Raw genomic sequence first — 17717 nt, forward strand, 5'->3', positions numbered from 1 at the left:
TACTTGTTATAGCAAAAAAAAAAAAAAAACATTTAAAAGAAGGAGAGAAGGTATTTTAGGAGTGGAGAGTGTTACAATACTGAATTGTAGGGATACTACAATTTTAGTAGGCATAATAATCTAGGGGAAAATGATGTGGACTCAGATGAAGGTGGTAGCAATGAGGTAGTGAGAAAGTGATATTTGATATCACCTTTAGATATTTTTAGATATTTAAGATATCTGATAGCTTAGGCTGCCCCAACAAACCACCATGAGCTGTGGCTTAACCAACATAAATACATTTCTCTAACATCTGGAGGCTGGAAGGGGGAGATCAGTGGGTCAGTATGGTCATGTTCTGGTGAGGGTCCTCTTCCTGGCTTGCAGATAGTCATCCTTCTCACTGTGTCCTCTTTTGGCAGAGAGAGAGCTCTAGTGTCTTTTCCTCTTTTTATAAGGGCATTAATCCCATCATGTGGGTCCCACCTTCATGATCATACCTAAACCCAATTATCTCCCCATAACCAAATATCATCACATATGATAGGGCTTTATCATATGAATGTTGAGAGACATGATTCAGTTCACAGTAACATGTATGCTAGAGCTTCACCTTACAGAATTTGATGATAGACTGCATGTAGATGTGAGAGAAATGGAGGAGCTAAGATGTTGCTAGGTTTTAGCTGGGGTATCTAGCTTATATGTGCCATTTCTTGAAATGATAAAAATTTGAGATAGGAAGAGAGGCTATGGGAAGAAATACTGAAAGTAATTTGAGATATATTGAATTTGATATGCCGATGAGACTTTCATGTGGATTTGTTGAGTCAAGAGCTAGATATTGGAGTTTAGAGTAATAGTACAAATTGGAGATCTATATTCAGGTACATCATTTGAAATCTGTAAGTAGAATGAGATTCCCAAAGGGATGATTGTGTCCTAAAGCTCTTCAACATTCAGTGTTATGGAAGATGAAGAGTAACCAGTTGAGCTGAGAAACCGTGAGAAAGACAGGAGAAAGTGGCCAGGACAGGAATCCAGTAAGATGAAAACCAAGAACTTGTCATTGGATTTCGAGAAATGGAGATAGAATCAGTAATTTAAGAGGGAAGGGAAAGTTTGCTGAGGAAATGTTCTTGGAGAGGTACCAAGTGATGAAACTGAAGCATAAGAGAGGGCTGCCTTCGGTGGGAGTGGGAATAGTTCACCCACAGTAAGCAGGAAAGAAGGGAAAGTCTGTAGGTAAAAGTTTGGGAAGCTTGTCAATGGGGTGATGTGGTAGGTTGTGGAAAAGCTCTTCCAGTAGTTTTTATTTTCTCATGAGATTGGAAGCAAGATCATCAGCAATGAGTAGATAAAGTGGAAGTGTTGGAAATTTTTTCTTTTTTTTAAGTTTTTTATTTATGTATTTGACAGACCGAGATCACAAGTAGGCAGAGAGGCAGGCAGAGAGAAAGAAGAGGAAGCAGGCTCTGCTGAGCAGAGAGCCCGATGCAGGGCTCGATGCCACGACCCTGGTATCATGACCTGGGCAGAAGGCAGAGGCTTTAACCCACTGAGCCACTCAGGCGCCCCAAAGTGTTGGAAATTTTAGAAATTTGAAACTAGAATATGTTAATAAAAAATAATTTAAAATATTAAAAAAAATTTGAAACTAGAAGAGAAGATGTTACTTGGTCATTTAAGGGTGTGGGGATGGAAATGAACTAGGGAACAGCAGCAGGATTACTCAAAGAGCATGTAGCTTAGTAGTCATGCATTTAAGGGGAGATCAGTCAGAAGGGCGGTATATAGGGGGCTACACTCATGTTGCATGTTGCAACTGGAGCACAGGGGAAATGTTTAATCAAGAGTGGGTTTTTGCCATTCAAACTGGAGGAAAGAAAAGAGAGATTAGGGAGTTGAAAATGTATTGTATTGTATGGTATTGAGTTGACATTGTATTCTCAGGGCCCAGCCAAATGCCTGGCAAATGGCAGAGTTTGATAAAATAATGATATATAACAGCTTAATAAACAGCAAATAAGTTACCAAGTTCCACCTATGTACTTAGCAATGTTACAACATACAGCATTAAATTACAACCAGCATTTACTGAGCATTTCCTATATGCAAGGCACTTACTAGGTATGTTACAAGAATTATCTTTTAGTCCTCACCAAAAAGGGGGGGAAAAAAAAAAAAAACCCAGGAAACAAAGAAGAAAGGAAAAACACCAGAGAGGCAGCTTTCACTTTACAAAGGGGGGAATTTGGGCTTAAAGAGATATTTCCAAAGTCATGCAACTGGTAAATGGATGCAAAGAATTTACTCCCAGATAGTCTAACTCCAGAGTCGTAAACATAACAGTAAAATGCTTCCCCAGTGCAGTAACAGTGGGTGTTCAGTAAATAATGATTCATCATCACGTGACTGTGATGTAGAGATTATGTACTCATGCATTCTATGTCTCAATAATTTTTTTGTTTCTTTCTATAGTCTATGCACCATGCTAGGTACTAGTGATTCAATTGCAATTTAGAGTATCTGCTTCCAAAATGAACTTCTTTGCCTTTTCCTATAGGTATGCAAGTTCTAGGATGGAAGGCTGCCTCATGTTCAGTGTATATTAGGTTCTGTAAATACGTTTTGATTTTACTAAATCTCTGAATTACTTCCTAGAAAGGCAGCAGGTACAGAAGCTGGGATCTGTGGGTGGGAGTTTATCCCTCAACACCAATTATAACTCTATGAATTCAGACAAGTCACTTGACTTTATAAGTACATCTGAATTTCATCACTAGCAACAGTGTGAGGCAATTCTGCCTTAACTAGTACAGAGTTATAAAAAAGACCAAATGAGATAATTTATGGGAAAATACTTGACAAATTGTGAGCAGAAATTAATGTTAGTTATTACCTTAAGCCCTGCAAAAGGCATATACAATTATGTTGAGGATATTAACTTCCTTGCCCTAATGTAATTGGGGATGTTAAGGTAGAGGCTTATATCTTAGAAGGGCAGCATCTTATCACTATTTTTATGACCACATTTTTATTCAGGGTCCCCATGGCTCATGCTATTGCAAAGGAATTATGTACTTATTAAGTTCTTTTTAAAAAATTTAGTAATTATTGCACAATGCTAGGCCCTTCTCTATACCCTGGCTATCACATATGTCAGAATATTGTTAGAATGTCATTAGAAAATAGAGAATTTCTGTTTTAGAAATTTGGTACTCGCTTTTATTTTTTCTTTTTAAAGATTGTATTTGTCAGAGAGAGAGAGCACAAGCAGGGAGAACAGCAGGCAGAGGGAGAAGGAGGTTCCCTGCTGAGCAAGGAGCCCGATGTGGGACTCGATCCCAGAACTCTGGAATCATGACCCGAGGTGAAGGCAGACACTTTTTTTTTTTTCAAGATTTATTTGACAGAGAGAGATCACAAATAGGCAGAGAGGCAGGCAGAGAGAGAGGAGGAAGCAGGCTCCCTACCGAGCAGAGAGCCCAATGTGGGGCTCGATCCCAGGACCCTGAGATCATGACCTGAGCCGAAGGCAGCGGCTTAATCCACTGAGCCACCGAGGCGCCCCTGAAGGCAGACACTTAACGACTGAGCCACCCGGGCATCCCAGCACTTACTTTTAATTTGCATGGAATTGAGATCAATTCTTATTTTGCTGAAAACAGTGTGTCCAGCAGCCATGTAGTCATTTTTACATGCACAGTCTTGCCTCCTACTTCCATTAAAAGGGCATTCATATGGATTTTGTAGTCTGAAACAACATTAGAGTATTTTTAGTATTAGATGCAGTAATTCCCCCATCATGTAGATAAATAGTAAACTTCGGAAATGGGAAGATATACTCTTCAGTATTGTAGTGTCAGTAAGTTAAATGAGAAAGAAGTTAAAGTCACTCAAGTTTAATATATAGTTCTCAATGGGACGTTCAAGAATGGTTTATGGAAAATAATTCACTATAGTTCTCCTAGTTTTTATTACTGGTATTAATTTCATTTCTATTAAAATACATCTAGCTCTTAAACTCTTCTCTATTGTTCCACAGCTCACCCTCAGAATTCTTCTTCGTCAATCTCTGAGCACATGTTAATACTTAAGTCTTTAGTATTCAACAGGCATGGACAACACCTGGCTGAGGTCCTACTATGTCCACCTGCTCCTAAATTACTTGTCCCACTTATGAGATACTCAAGCGTCATTCTGAAAGCTAGAAGTTGTAATTCTCTTGATAGAACACAAAAATGCACAGATAAGCCAAAAAATCTCATACCTAACACCATACACTTCAGAAAAGTTGTCTTCTTCACCTTTGGCCAATGTTATATATTCCTTGGGATTCACCAAGAGCATGTCTGCACAATAGATCTAAAGGGAAAATGCAAACATTTAGAAAAGCTTTTTCCAGTCAACAGCCAATGTTAAAATCAAATGCAAACAAAAAAAAAAAAAAGCAAACTGTTTTCAAAATACCTTTATTATTCTTCCATTAATGTTAAGGTAATAGTCACCATCCTTGGTAATGTTGTTTTTTACTTGGATCTCTTTGCAGCTTGTAAATGTTTTACCTTCAAGGACAAGTGATTACAACTTATTGACAATGAACAAATTACAAACAGATCATGAATTTAGCTCAATCACACAAATGTTAATATACTTTGAAAAAACAAACATCTTGTTTTGTGGAACATATGACTGCTACAAATACTTTCAAATTTTAATTAAAACTCCCAAGGAACACTTAGGTATTAAGTAGATTTTTAAAGTCTATTACTTACAGTCATTGACGTAACATTTCTTTTGAGCATCTGGTTTTAAACGCTTTAAACATAAGTTACTGGACAAACCACTTTCAGCCATGCATTCTACTCTTCTCTCCATTGTTCCAGCTCCACAAGTCACTGAGCACTGTGAAGAGTACAGTTTGGCGGTGAAGTATATAATGGATAAAAGGATACTGGGATCATGACCTGAGCCGAAGGCAGATACTTAACTGACTGAGTCACCCAGGCATCCCTTCATATGCATTAATTAATTATTATTAATTAATAATCGTGATTATTAATAATGCATTAATTATTAATTGTTGATTAATTATTAAGACTACAGAGCATTTCTCATTGTTCTATGCTAAGATTGCAAAGCAATATTCACTTACTTTCTATCAAATTGGAAATGGAATATAGTGCCAAAGACTTTCATTACTCACACATCAGATTTACTTCTTTAATTAACCAATAAATAGTTCTTAAGCATCTACTCAAAATGCAAGGCACTGTGCAAGACTCTCAGAGGAACAGAAATAAGTCATTAGTTACAGTCCCTGCTTATAAGCAGATTATAGCAAGCATAAAAAAAGAAATATTTATACAAGTAGCTGATAGTGGTTTTTATAGACAAAAGGGGTAGGAGACAGCTCTGAGATCTAGTTAGACAGCAGATTATCAGGTATCCTACACCTAGGAAATCTCATTCAAAGGCTTTCAGTTCATAATTACATACTGACCTTGCTCCATTTCCCCACTTTCCAAGTGGCCACATGCAAACAGCTCCTAAAATTGCATTTGTAAACCTGAGGGGAAGGCAGCACAGGACATTCTTGATAGTCTATAGGCCAAAGTTGATGAAGCTTATATTTCTCAGTAGGCCAGATTGCAACGCAATATGTAATCCTTTGTCGGTAACTAAATCCACAGTTACCTGCACACTGAAAAATACACAATTTTAAGGGGAGAAAAAGATGTCCTTGAACTTAACTAGGGCCTACTATTTGCCAGGTGCATAATATATACTAAGCTATATATTCCGCACAATAATCTTATTTATTAGCTTAATTTGCAGATGAATAAACAAATGTTCAGAGACATTAGGTAACATTTCCAGAGTTGAGCCAATAAATGGAAAGGATGCGGATTCATGCTTAACTGTCTATTTGTAGTGCCTATGTTTTTTGGTTCTGTTTTCCATTACACTGCTAAGAACAGTTTAATTGGATGAAGCCTTATCTTCCAGTAGGCACAACTTCAGAGAAATGGAACATATTAGGAGTTCTTACCTGAAATAAAGAATACTTATTAGCCTAAACTTACTAGTAACTATTTATAAGTGAGTATACATTTATCTTAAAACCTATAATGTGATGTATAATACCACTTGACTAAAATAAATAAGTGATGTAGACATAAAGATCCAAAAAAGGCAAACAGATTTTTGCTTCCAGCAATAATGGAGTGACAGGAATTAAGTTGCCTTCTAACCTGAAGCAATAAAAACATCTGGAAAAAATATAACAAAAAATGACTTTTCAGACACTGGACATTAGGCAATGAAGTGATACCTGGGAGATGGAAATAAAAAAGTGATCCTATAACTGCTCTAGTCTGCTAGAAACACAAGGGGACAGCAGAGTTCTGACCATTGCACACACATATGTGAAGACACCAAGTGAGGCCAAAGAATGAACCAACTGAAAAATAGAGCTTACTGGATCTGGTACTCACATGGGACTAAATAGGGTGCCTGTTCCCTCCAGTCAGACTGGAAAACTTCATATACATGGGATAATAGGTAGAGTACTCGAAAGGGGTGTTGACAGAGTAGCGGGGAAGTAATTAACATTAGGCCAAATAATGCACTGGCCTGACCTAACAAATCTTAAGAGTAAGACAAGAAAGGATTGCACTGTTTCCACACAAAATAACTTCATTTCTCATAATATATACATAGAATAAAAAATATCCAATAGCCAAAAAAGGTAAAATTCATGTCTAACATGCAATTAGCTGGCATGCAAAGAAGCAGGAAAATATAACCTATAATGAGAAGAAAAATCCACCTATCAACACAGACTAAGAGGGTGAGTGAAAACAACTAAGTAAGGACAAGTGAAAATTCTGTCCTCCATAAAAGCAATGAGGAAACTGGCAAAATTTGTCAAAATAACTTTCCCAGAGCCTTGAAAATTAATCGAAGGCTTGCAGCAATCCAGGAAGCATTTATTCAAGAAATAAGGCTAAATCTCAGGATGAAGAGGGAACTTTGTGGTGTTTTGACTTACCCTATACCCATTCTCCCCTCTCTAGCTCCATAGTAGCCTTCAAAATGAATAGTCCTGCAAACGTGGTGAAAACCAGCAGCCTGGCCACCACAAGAGAGGTGGAACTGGGTTGGACATCCTTCAAAACCTCCTTCCCATAGAATTATCATAATTTGAACTGTTTGGTAGTTTTTTAGAAGATCCCACTTGCAAGGCTGTCTTTATTGGACTTAGAGCTTGCTTGCACCAGCGCTAAAAGCCTTTTCCCTAGGGGCGTTTGTTGAACCCAATTAAAGGCTACTGTTTAACTTTGCAGCTTCCAGAGCAGGGATAACAGATGGAGCAAAAAATAGAATAGTTAAAAAAACTTAAAAGGAAAATCTGGGAAATGAAATGTCTGTAACAGCTTTGAAAAGCTCCAATATATTCATAGGAACTGAAAATAAAAAGTCTGTGGACGTGCATAAGGTTGTGCACAAGTCCAGGACTCCACACATGCACAGGAAGCACCTGGGAAGGGCCTACACTCTCATCTCTGACTGACATCTAAGCTATGAACAAAAGCAGGACATTAAGCTTATAGAAGAGTTGTCAACTCCCTGGCTGAGTGTTAAAGGCGCCTCCTTACAGAGCTTCTTGGCAAAGGTTGGAGATTGTTTCTGGGTAGCTAAGGAAATCAGAATTGAATTATTAGCTCACAATTATATTAATCAAGCAAAACTTCAGTGACTACATGTGACAAAGGATACAGACTTTACAGTGAGTTTAAAAAAACTCACCAAACAAGCAAACAGCAACAACAATACATTCTGGGATGGAGAGAGAAAGAACAGAACTGTAACCAAGAGATTGAATTAATAATCAAAAAAACTTCACACAAAGAAAAGCCCAGGACCACAGCCTTTTTTGATAAATTCCATCAAATCATTGAATAGGAATTAGCATTAACCTTTCTAAATCTCTTGCAAAAGAAAGAAGAGTAAGGGACACTTCCTAATTCATCCTACAAGGCCATTATATCCCTCATACCAAAACCAGGCAAAGATGTTACAAGAAAAGAAAACTCTTATGAATGTAAATATAAAAATCCTCAACAAAACACTATCAAAAAATTCCAGAAACAAATAAAAAGGGTTATGTACCATGACCAAGTGAGATTTATTTCAGGAGTACGTAAAATAGGTAGGATTGCAAAATGGTGAAACAACTGTGGAAAACAGTTTTGAATTTCCTCAAAAAACTAAACAGTTACCATAATACTCAGAAATTTTACTTCCAGGTATTTGCCCAAGAGAAATGAAAACATTCATTAAAAAAAACTTGTACACAAATGTTCTTAACAATATTATTCAGAATAGTCAGAAAGCCAATCAACCCAAATATCCATCAATTGATGGATAAACAAAATATAGCATATCTCTAAAACGGAATAGTATTCATCCATAAAAAGAAATGAATGATGGTTCTATACTACATCATGGGTGAACATTAAAAATACTACGCTAAGTGAAAGAAGCCATATACAGGAGACGACATACTGTATGATCCAGTTTATATGAAATGCCCACAGCAGGAATATCCACAGATGCATAATAAAGGTTAAGTGGTTGTCTGGGGCTCAGGGGAAGAAGGCAATAAGGAGTGACTACTCATGTGTATGGAGTTTCTTCTTGAGGTGATAAAATGTTCTAGCATTAGATCGTGGTGATCTAAAGGTTGTACAAACCATCATGGCGATATAATGTTTGCACAAACTTGAGAGCACATTAAAATTCTCTCAATTGTAAGTGCACATACATAGATGTTAGAATTAGCAGAGAAAGACATTAAAAAGTTATTACTAATTGTAGTATATTGAAAAAGTAGAGACACAAAAGAACTAAAAAAAAACCTAAAATCAAACTTCTAAAGATAAATATTACACTGTCTGAGATTAAGAAAATTAGAGAAGATGGGAATTAATGGCAAATCAGACATCACGTAAGATTAGTGGACTGGAAGCTATCCCTATACTGGAATATTATTTAATAATCAAAAGGAATAAGCTAATGATACATATTGCAACCTGACTGAATCTCAAAATACTTAAACTCATCAAAATAATTAGGAGCCACCTGAGTGGCTCAGTCAGTTAAGTGTCTATCTTCAGTTCAGGTGGGGGATCAAGCCCTATATTGGGCACCCTGCTTGGCAGGGAGTCTGCTTCTCCTCTGCCCCTCACCCAGCTCAGGCTCTCTCTCTCTTTTTCTCTCTCTCACAAATAAATAAATGAAATCTTTCAAAAAAATAATCAGTCAAAAAATAGTGTATACTGTGTAATTTCATTTATGAAAAACTCTAGATAAAGTACAAAATAATATAGTGGAGGAGTCCCTCACATAGCAAACAGATTAGCTTACCTATAGTTAGGAGGGAGGGGGAAAGGTATAAAGTAGCACAAGGAAACTTTTGGGGGTGATGGAGACGCTCTTGATTTTGAATATAGAAATGGTTTTATGGGTGTATATACCCATCAAAACTTAGCAAGCTATATATACACTTTCAATGTGTGTGTGTATTGTTTGTCAGTTATACATCAAAACAGCTGTTTTGAAAAAGCAGGCAACTCTTCGGGGCCAGTTTGCCAAACTGTTCTGCTCATTGATTTCACACTTGCCCCAGCTGACACTTCAGACTTGAACAAGAGTTTAACACACACGTTGCTATTACTCTCTCTGCACCATCCACCTGTCATTGGTTCCTTCCCCTAGATTGATATGCATACCATAATCTGCCCCCGTTTTCACATTTACTTTTTTTTTTAAGATTTCATTTATTTGAGAGAGAGAGAGCACAGAGACAGACTGAGCAGGGGGGAGGAGGGACAGACTCCCCGCTGAGCAGGGAACCCCCCAAAGCGCCATCCCAGGACTCCGGGATCATGACCTGAGCAGAGATTTAACCATCTGAGCCACCCAGGTGCAACCCCTCCACCCCTCTACCCCATATTCAAATTTAGACACAGTTTCAACTATATCAAATTTGAAACTCGGTTGTTTTTTCCAGAAGCAACATTTCTCAACTTTCTTGGCCTTACCTGTGACGAGTCTCCTGTTACCACAATATACCTGCAGGAAGGGTTCTTACACTTTTTGATCGAAAGAGGTCTGGTTGAAGGATCACAGAAACTCTCATTCACTTGAATGTTTTGCGCATTGGTGCACTTCACTTGCCGATGTGTCTCTTTTTTGGTACATGACGATGAACACTGGAAGTGCAATGACAAAATGAACAACGCATTCTTTCAGGCAGTGTCTTTGAAACCTTAGGGGTCAGTACTCACGTTCAGCCACTCTCCTGCCACCCACTGGTACTGGATGCAGTCCTGCTGCCAACATTGCCGTTGAAAATAAGGCCGAGTGGATGGATTACACATGTCGTCAGCCACCCGACCAACGCCTCTGAGTCTACAGTACACATCCCTTTGCTGAACTCCAGAGCCGCAGGTCACAGAGCACTGCAGAGAGGCCCAAAGGATCGGAACAATTAGCTAACACATATCGAATTATGTAAAGACGGCGAAGTAGTGCCATAGCCTATTTTCTTGTTTCTTTTCAACAATAACCTGACAGCACATCAGGCAGTAGAGAGAAAATACATGCAATTAGTATTTTTAAGACTGTCTAGTGTGAAGCGTCCATACAAATGTGCAAATAAATTTTCTTTATTTTGCAGTATCTATTCAAGCCTTATGGGAACTACTGACAAGTTACATGCCAAGTTCTTTCAGTCAGTCCATCCCAACAGATAACTCTCTATTCTGACTTAAACGTTCTTAATAGCTTTTAAACTCGCTGCACAAGGAAACTATTCTGCTACGTTGCTTTTAAACATCATTTAAATCCTTAGACTATTTGTATCATCTCCCTCCAAGGAACAATAATTTCCAAGATTGTGTGGTACTTGTCTTTATACTTGCAGCACAAACTTTATACAGTTTGAGGATCCAAATATTTGCTAATCTGTTGATTCATGATTATCTTCCAATGGACAGACAAGTGCTTGGGAAGCTGGTTGCATAAACTGTAAACATAGGCCATCTTGTCGTCTTAGCCTCTCCAGGTCTCATTTTCCTTATGTGCACAAAGAAGATTCTGTATTATTTGTAAAATTTCATAGAACACTTCCATACATGTATTCCTGATAACAGCTCTGCCTCTGACAAGCAGTGCTGAGGACCTGAGGCTCAGAGATGGTAAGGCACTTGTCTGAGCTCCTGCCTCTAGTTAAAAGATGAAGGTCAGTTCTTTCTGATTCCAGACACCAAGCTGTCACTGTGCTCCCTGAGTGGGGTGGGGAAGGATTTGGTAACCTTTCAGGACCCTTGCAGCTCTGGAATGCCGTGTCCTATTATATTACAAGAGAGTGTGGCTACAGCCAAGATCTATGGTGCCAACACTAATAAAGTGTAGAGAATGCCCAAGGGTATTTATTTAATTTGCAAGTTTTGTTTTCTCTGCTTCTTGTGATTCCAGAAGGGATTGGAAGTCCTACTGAGGAATATCTGTGGTCTCATCACTGTTTCCTGTGATACTGTAAGGGTAAAAAAATCAGGTCCATTGGGGCATTTGGGTGGCTCAGCTGATTAAGCATCTGATTCGTGATTTCTGCTCCAGTCGTGATCTCAGGGTCGTGAGATGGAGCTCCACGTCAGGCTCTGCATTGAATGATGAGTCTGTTTGAAGATTCTCTTCTCTTTGCCCCTCCCCTCATTTGTTTTCTCTCTCTTTCTCTCTCTTGAAAATAAATGAATAAATCTTAAAAAAAAAAAATCATGTCCTTCACCACGTTCTGTATTTCTGCAGGAGCTCAGAACGATGATTTATTTTTTTACAACAATAAATGTATATCTGCAGAATATGAATTTACCATGAATGAAAAAATATTTAGATCCCACAATAACTAAGAACTTGGTTCACCTCGTAGACTTGAAATCCTTCTACAAACTGTTGCACCATTTTACTCTAAATACACTTGAAAATTTAGAGTTATAAACAGTATAAGAAGTGGGAATAAGCAGTAATCACTGTCTTGAAAGAGAATTTATATCTATTTCTTAACCTATGAAAAACAGTTTTACCTTCATAGTTTATACTTACCTTCGTTTTATGCTTAAGCAGTTGAATTTTGCTCCCATTGAGTGTTTTCACAAAAAAAAAAAAAAAACAAAACAACAACAACCCAGCTCCATGTGTGGAGAAAACAATAATTTAGTGTGTGTTTTATGCAGGGCATAATATTAAGTAGACTAAAATGTCTGGAGATAGTTTAGCTTATCTGAACCTCTTGTGAAAATGTTTAGCCTATAGAATAAGGCTCTTGCAGACATTTTTCAGGGATAATTTCAGAAATATAAGCTACATTTAGAAAACTTTCTGTCTCTAAACCTGAAAAAAAAATTTCCTGGAAAAACATAATTCACAAAACACAGCTTAGCAAGAAGTTATAGCAGATAAATATAATTTTCTAAAATTCAATAAACCACAGTGGTTTATTGGTCCTCTGGCCATAGCACATGTTTAGAAAAATCTGTTGTGGGGCATCTGGGTGGCTCAGTGGGTTAAAGCCTCTGCCTTGGTTCAGGTCACGATCCTGGCATCCTGGGATTGAGCCCCCGCATTGGGCTGTCTGCTCGGCAGGGAGCCTGCTTCCTCCTCTCTCTCTGCCTGCTTCTCTGCCTACTTGTGATCTCTGTCTGTCAAATAAATAAATAAAATCTTAAAAAAAAAAAAAGAAAAATCTGTTGTGACCATGGGTAACTACTACTGTGGATCTCTTCCCTAAATGGAAAAGAAAAAATGGTCTACTCCTTGTAAGAAAACAAGTAACTTTTTGTTTTTCAGGTTTTTTTTTTAAGAGTACAAAAAAGTAAACTGATATAATTTTAGATTTGAATGAAAAAGAGAACATATGGTTTAAATGAAATATTTCTTAACCCAGTGTCATCAATAATGCTAACTGCCAGATCCAACAAAAATGTTTCAAATCTTTTCTTAATCTCATGGACACATTCAGCAGCATTAACCTGCTTCTCTTTGTACCCTGTGAGTGCTCTGAGCAGTTTCTTCCATGAACCAATTTTCTAAATCTAAAATTTTCTAAATCTAAATCTAAATTTTCTAAATCTTGATCTTGACATTTATGTTTGGGTGTGTTTATAAAAATGTTTTATGTATTTAGAGAAATTTCACATATTTTCTACATAGATATGTCAAGGGCACCTCAAATTCAATATTTCCAAAGTAGAACCTTTGCATGGCCAGGTCCCCTTACAGTGGTGAATGGTGTGAGTATGCAATTACTCACTCCTTAGTCGAGTGACTTACTAGCATGAATTCTCAAGGTACACCTCTAAGTCTAAAACGTGCACCTTTATTTAACAGCTTCATAGAACTACATACTTATAAGCATGTTCTATATCATCTTTTTAAAAAATCCAGATAGCTAATGTAAAGCACCAACACTGCATAATTTAATTCAGACAGGACAATCAGCCAAATATCCTATTTATATGTAATATGCTATAACACTGCACAGATAGGCCCTTAAAAGACGGGACAGTAGAATTGGAGAAGGTGAATTTTAGCCAACCCACACGTACTATAGCCATTTTAGCTATTGCAGAGCGGACTTAAAGAAATGTTAGAACGTGTGTTGCAAAAATAAGTTCACCAAACTGCTATTTCATAAATCACTTAAAATGCAAAAGGGAAGTGCTCTCTCTTTGTGCATTATTTATTAGTTCTTATTAAGATTTAGGTCTTGAGGGGCACCTGGGTGGCTCAGTCACTGGGCGTCTGCCTTCGGCTCAGGTCATGATACCAGGTCCTGAGATCGAGCTCTGCATCGGGCTCCCTAGCCTGCTTCTCCCTCTCCCTCTGCCACTTCCTCTTCTTGTGTTCCCTCTCCTGTTGTGTCTCTCTCTGTCAAATAAATAAATTAAATTAAAAAGATTTAGGTCTTGACATTGGGGAGGGTATGTGATACGGTGAGTGTTGTGAAGTGTTTAAGCTTGATGATGCATAAACCTGTACCCCTGGGGCTAATAATACATTATATGTTAATAGAAATAATTTAAAAAAAAGAAATTAATCCTAAAATTGTATGACAAAAAGTCATCATTCTTAATGGCTCAGCATCTTAAATTCTGGGAAGATCTAGATTGAATTCTAGACATATTTAAGGAAACGAAACCCATAATATTAATATTTGAAACAAAAAGTCTGCATTTTAAGATCTTATATATTCTTCATATTTTATATAATTTAGCCAATTAAAATAATATTCTACTTTTCTTATTTAAAAAAAGATTTTGGTCTTGATTTCCACATAGTTATTTGTACCTGTGGCTTATTTCAAGAGAGTCAATCGTGCAGCAGTAGTATTAGCAATAGTAGGGCATTTGGAGTTAGGAGAGACTTTAGGAATACATAACTTCAATTTCTCTTCAGTTTTGAAATTCCTTTTACAGCAATAGTAAATGAAAGACCACCAAACCTACCCATACTTTCCTACCCTCAATCCACGTACTTTCACTACATCCTAAAAGTGGTCATTCCATTTTTGGGTGACTCTAAGGTTAGCGAATACGCAGCTATTCTGAGCTGAAATATTCCTCTTTAAACACTTACCCACTGTCCAGAATCTGTCCTCTTTCCCAACACAGAACAAATCCATATTAACTTTCATGGGAGAAAGTATGAAGGTATAAGGTCTAAAATCGTGGGAGTTGTTTTCTGACCAATAGGAGTTGACCCATAAAATCACAGATATGCCAGTCCAGCACTCTGACCTTATAAAGCTGCTGAGTCAAACTTAAAACCAGTGACATAGTTTTGTTACGGAAAGAGGAAATGTCTTGGAGTTTAAGCCAATAATCCTCAGGGATTTTCCAACTTGCAGTAGGACACAATGGAACTGACAGAACAGTTGTAACAGTTTGACTGTACTTCTCAGGGGATTTGGTAAATTTTTCAATGCCTTCTTAAAGTGTGGGTCTTCTGGAATAGGCACTGCTCCAAAACTGAGTAGGATCTGTGCCAAAGATCTGAATGCTATCCATCATTAACATAGCCTGATATGTTGCTAGTAATTTCAGCAACCACGTCATATATGATATATGATCAACTAAACTCTGTTATGTTCCATAAGCTATAAAATCCATGTATATCTTATACCCATGCAGCATGCTTTTTAAAAATGTAAATAAGCTTGCAATGAGTTTGGTACAACATAGAAATTACATTCCTTTTGAAGGCATTACTATGTGTGATGCAATGACAGTCTATAACTGTTGACTTTAGGTGCCCTCACGAGAGTGGCAATATGTTGCTCAAGAAATATAAGGATGAGCTGATGTATAATGATACTAATGAAATAATTACGATAGCAACTATAGTAAGAAAAGCTCAAATGGACCTGTGTTCAAGTGCTTCGCCAGCACACCCCCCCTCCCCAAGACACACTTTTGGTCTATGACCTGTACAAGCTACTTAGCCTCTTTAGCTGTTGTTTTCTCCTTTCCAAGCAATGTCAGGAGGTGACTGTCCCTCATTGCTCCCTTCCTATTCTCATCTCTTCACTTTTCTTGTAAAGATAAAGTTATTTCTGCCTTGAAAAGTTTCTTGATACATGCCTTAAAACCAGAGTGAGTCATCTCAGCCCACTCAGAGAAAGTCCATCAAAAAGAGAGGAGAAAGGAAGGGAGTGAACAGGCAGAAGAGAAATGCAAGAACAGAGCTATGGCACCAGCCAAAAGAGATTTAGAAGCATAGTTTACTCAGTCCCAGAGCAAAAAAAGGATGTCCTCCTTGTCCTGGGGCTCCAGTCTGTCTCCAAAGCTAGAAACATCACTTGGGAAGAGAGAAGTTGTTCTGGGTTCTTGGTCAGTGGCTATGGGGACTCAATTAAGATTTATTATATTTTTAGGTTATAAGAGATATATATGTATACATCAGAAATTTCTGAAAATATATAAGTATGGATTTATGTATTTTGGAAATACAGAAAATATGGAATTATAGAAATACAAAAATCACTTAAAATGTTAACAGTTAGCATACAGTGTCAAAAAAATTTTTGGGGGGGGCTTTGGGAGAAGGGGGCACTAGCTTATAGATTTGTAAGATTTTGGAACTTCTGTCACCTTTGGTTCCAGCTCTGTTCTTAAACTAGTAGAAAGAAAATGATGGGTCTCAGAGAAGAGGAGTCAGGCGAGTGGTTGGTATCAGGTGACTCTGGATTCCACAGGGTGGAGTGAGGTTCTCTAGGTCATCTTTCTAAGTTGTCTGGCAGATTTGTCATGATCAAGAGGAGGCAAGAATTCTGGACTTCTTTTTTTTTTCCCCCTAAGCATAAAACTTCATTTGGATGGTACTAAACTAAAAAGACAGAGTATGAGAAAATGAGGACTCTAGCACCATGTTAGCCTTAAAAACCTGAATATATGAGAGAAGCTAGTATTCCCAAATAGGTAAAATTAAGTTTAAAAAGAAAACAAACCTTTTCTGGTTTCAGAGAGTGGAGGGAGGTGTTTTTTTTTTTTCTTTTTAAATGATTCTAGTATTTACTTTGCCTCTAAAGGTATACATCTGGAGGCAGAGGACAAATGGCCCTCTGTACCAATGTTTGTTTCTGTTTAGCAACAGTCACTAAAATGCATGACTAAATCCTTTCATTGAAAAATGATACCAAATACCAAATTAAGAGTGTTACTTCAAAACTCATTTGAGCACCTCTGTGGTCACAATTTTCTAAATGAGTCTTTCCCTTTGAGGTATAATGTAAAATAGTAATAAAATGAAATAATTTTATAGTGAGTGATTATACTAAAGCAATGTTACAATTTATACAGTCGGAACAAAGTAGCAACCAGTGATTATCTCGTAACTACCTCTGAAATTACACTTCTGCTGAATATATTATTACATGTAGTGCAGTGACAGCCTGCAATTGTTAACTTCATGTGGGTACTTTTTATAGAATAAATCAAAAGCCAACGACTTCACAAATGGTCATTTGTTTCTGGCAGAGAGTTGAGGACTGTGTGGGTGTATGAAGCTAATTTCTATGACAAGGAAAACCAAGTCAAAGAGAAGAAAGCAGACTCTGTACAAAAGCATCTGTGTTTTTTACAGTCTTTGAATATTCATATCTGTATCTTAGAAACCTCTTAAACATGTTCATGCAAGTGAGTCTTATATAATTTCATACTTGGTGGTAAGTCAAGGCCAATTTGTTAGCACTGATGATTGATTCTCTGTTGTGCGGCTGGAGGTCAAGGGTCAGAAAGCATCCCCTGTGAATACCGACCATAGCAGCAAGGAGATCCTGTGGAATCAGTAGGAAGCTGGTGGCCAAGAAGCAAAAATCCTCTCCCACTTCCACACCCATGCCCCCTTGGTTCATGGCTGATGTCAGAATTAGGAAGTCCCTGCCACACGCTGGGTTCAGTGACTTTACAGTGTTTCACCCTTTGGGAGAAAACCACTTTTCACATCTTGGTCCAGATAAAATAAGGCAAACCCTGACCTAAAGCAAAATACCACAAATATGACAAATATATAAATTAAGAGTTGGAAAGTGTTTTTTGCAAGTAAATCACAATATTCAAAATAAGAAGTGTTCAGCTAGATACTGAGTTAGGTGCTTAGTGAACAAG

At 37.6% G+C, this 17717-nt stretch overlaps 1 protein-coding gene across 1 annotated transcript in view; it reads right to left on the reverse strand.

The window, feature by feature from the left end:
• ADAMTS20 (ADAM metallopeptidase with thrombospondin type 1 motif 20) overlaps positions 1 to 17717 on the reverse strand; it is a 202123-nt gene that overhangs the window by 38957 nt on the left and 145449 nt on the right. Inside the window, exons 30-36 of the mRNA XM_046012763.1 lie at positions 10341 to 10514; positions 10095 to 10265; positions 5489 to 5689; positions 4761 to 4890; positions 4456 to 4550; positions 4256 to 4350; positions 3606 to 3739 (exon numbers count right to left, since the gene is read on the reverse strand). Coding sequence (XP_045868719.1) covers positions 3606 to 3739; positions 4256 to 4350; positions 4456 to 4550; positions 4761 to 4890; positions 5489 to 5689; positions 10095 to 10265; positions 10341 to 10514 — 1000 coding nt within the window. The remainder of the gene's footprint in view (positions 1 to 3605; positions 3740 to 4255; positions 4351 to 4455; positions 4551 to 4760; positions 4891 to 5488; positions 5690 to 10094; positions 10266 to 10340; positions 10515 to 17717) is intronic.

This window comes from Meles meles, chromosome 7, assembly GCF_922984935.1.
Source record: "Meles meles chromosome 7, mMelMel3.1 paternal haplotype, whole genome shotgun sequence".
Taxonomy (NCBI): domain Eukaryota; kingdom Metazoa; phylum Chordata; class Mammalia; order Carnivora; family Mustelidae; genus Meles; species Meles meles.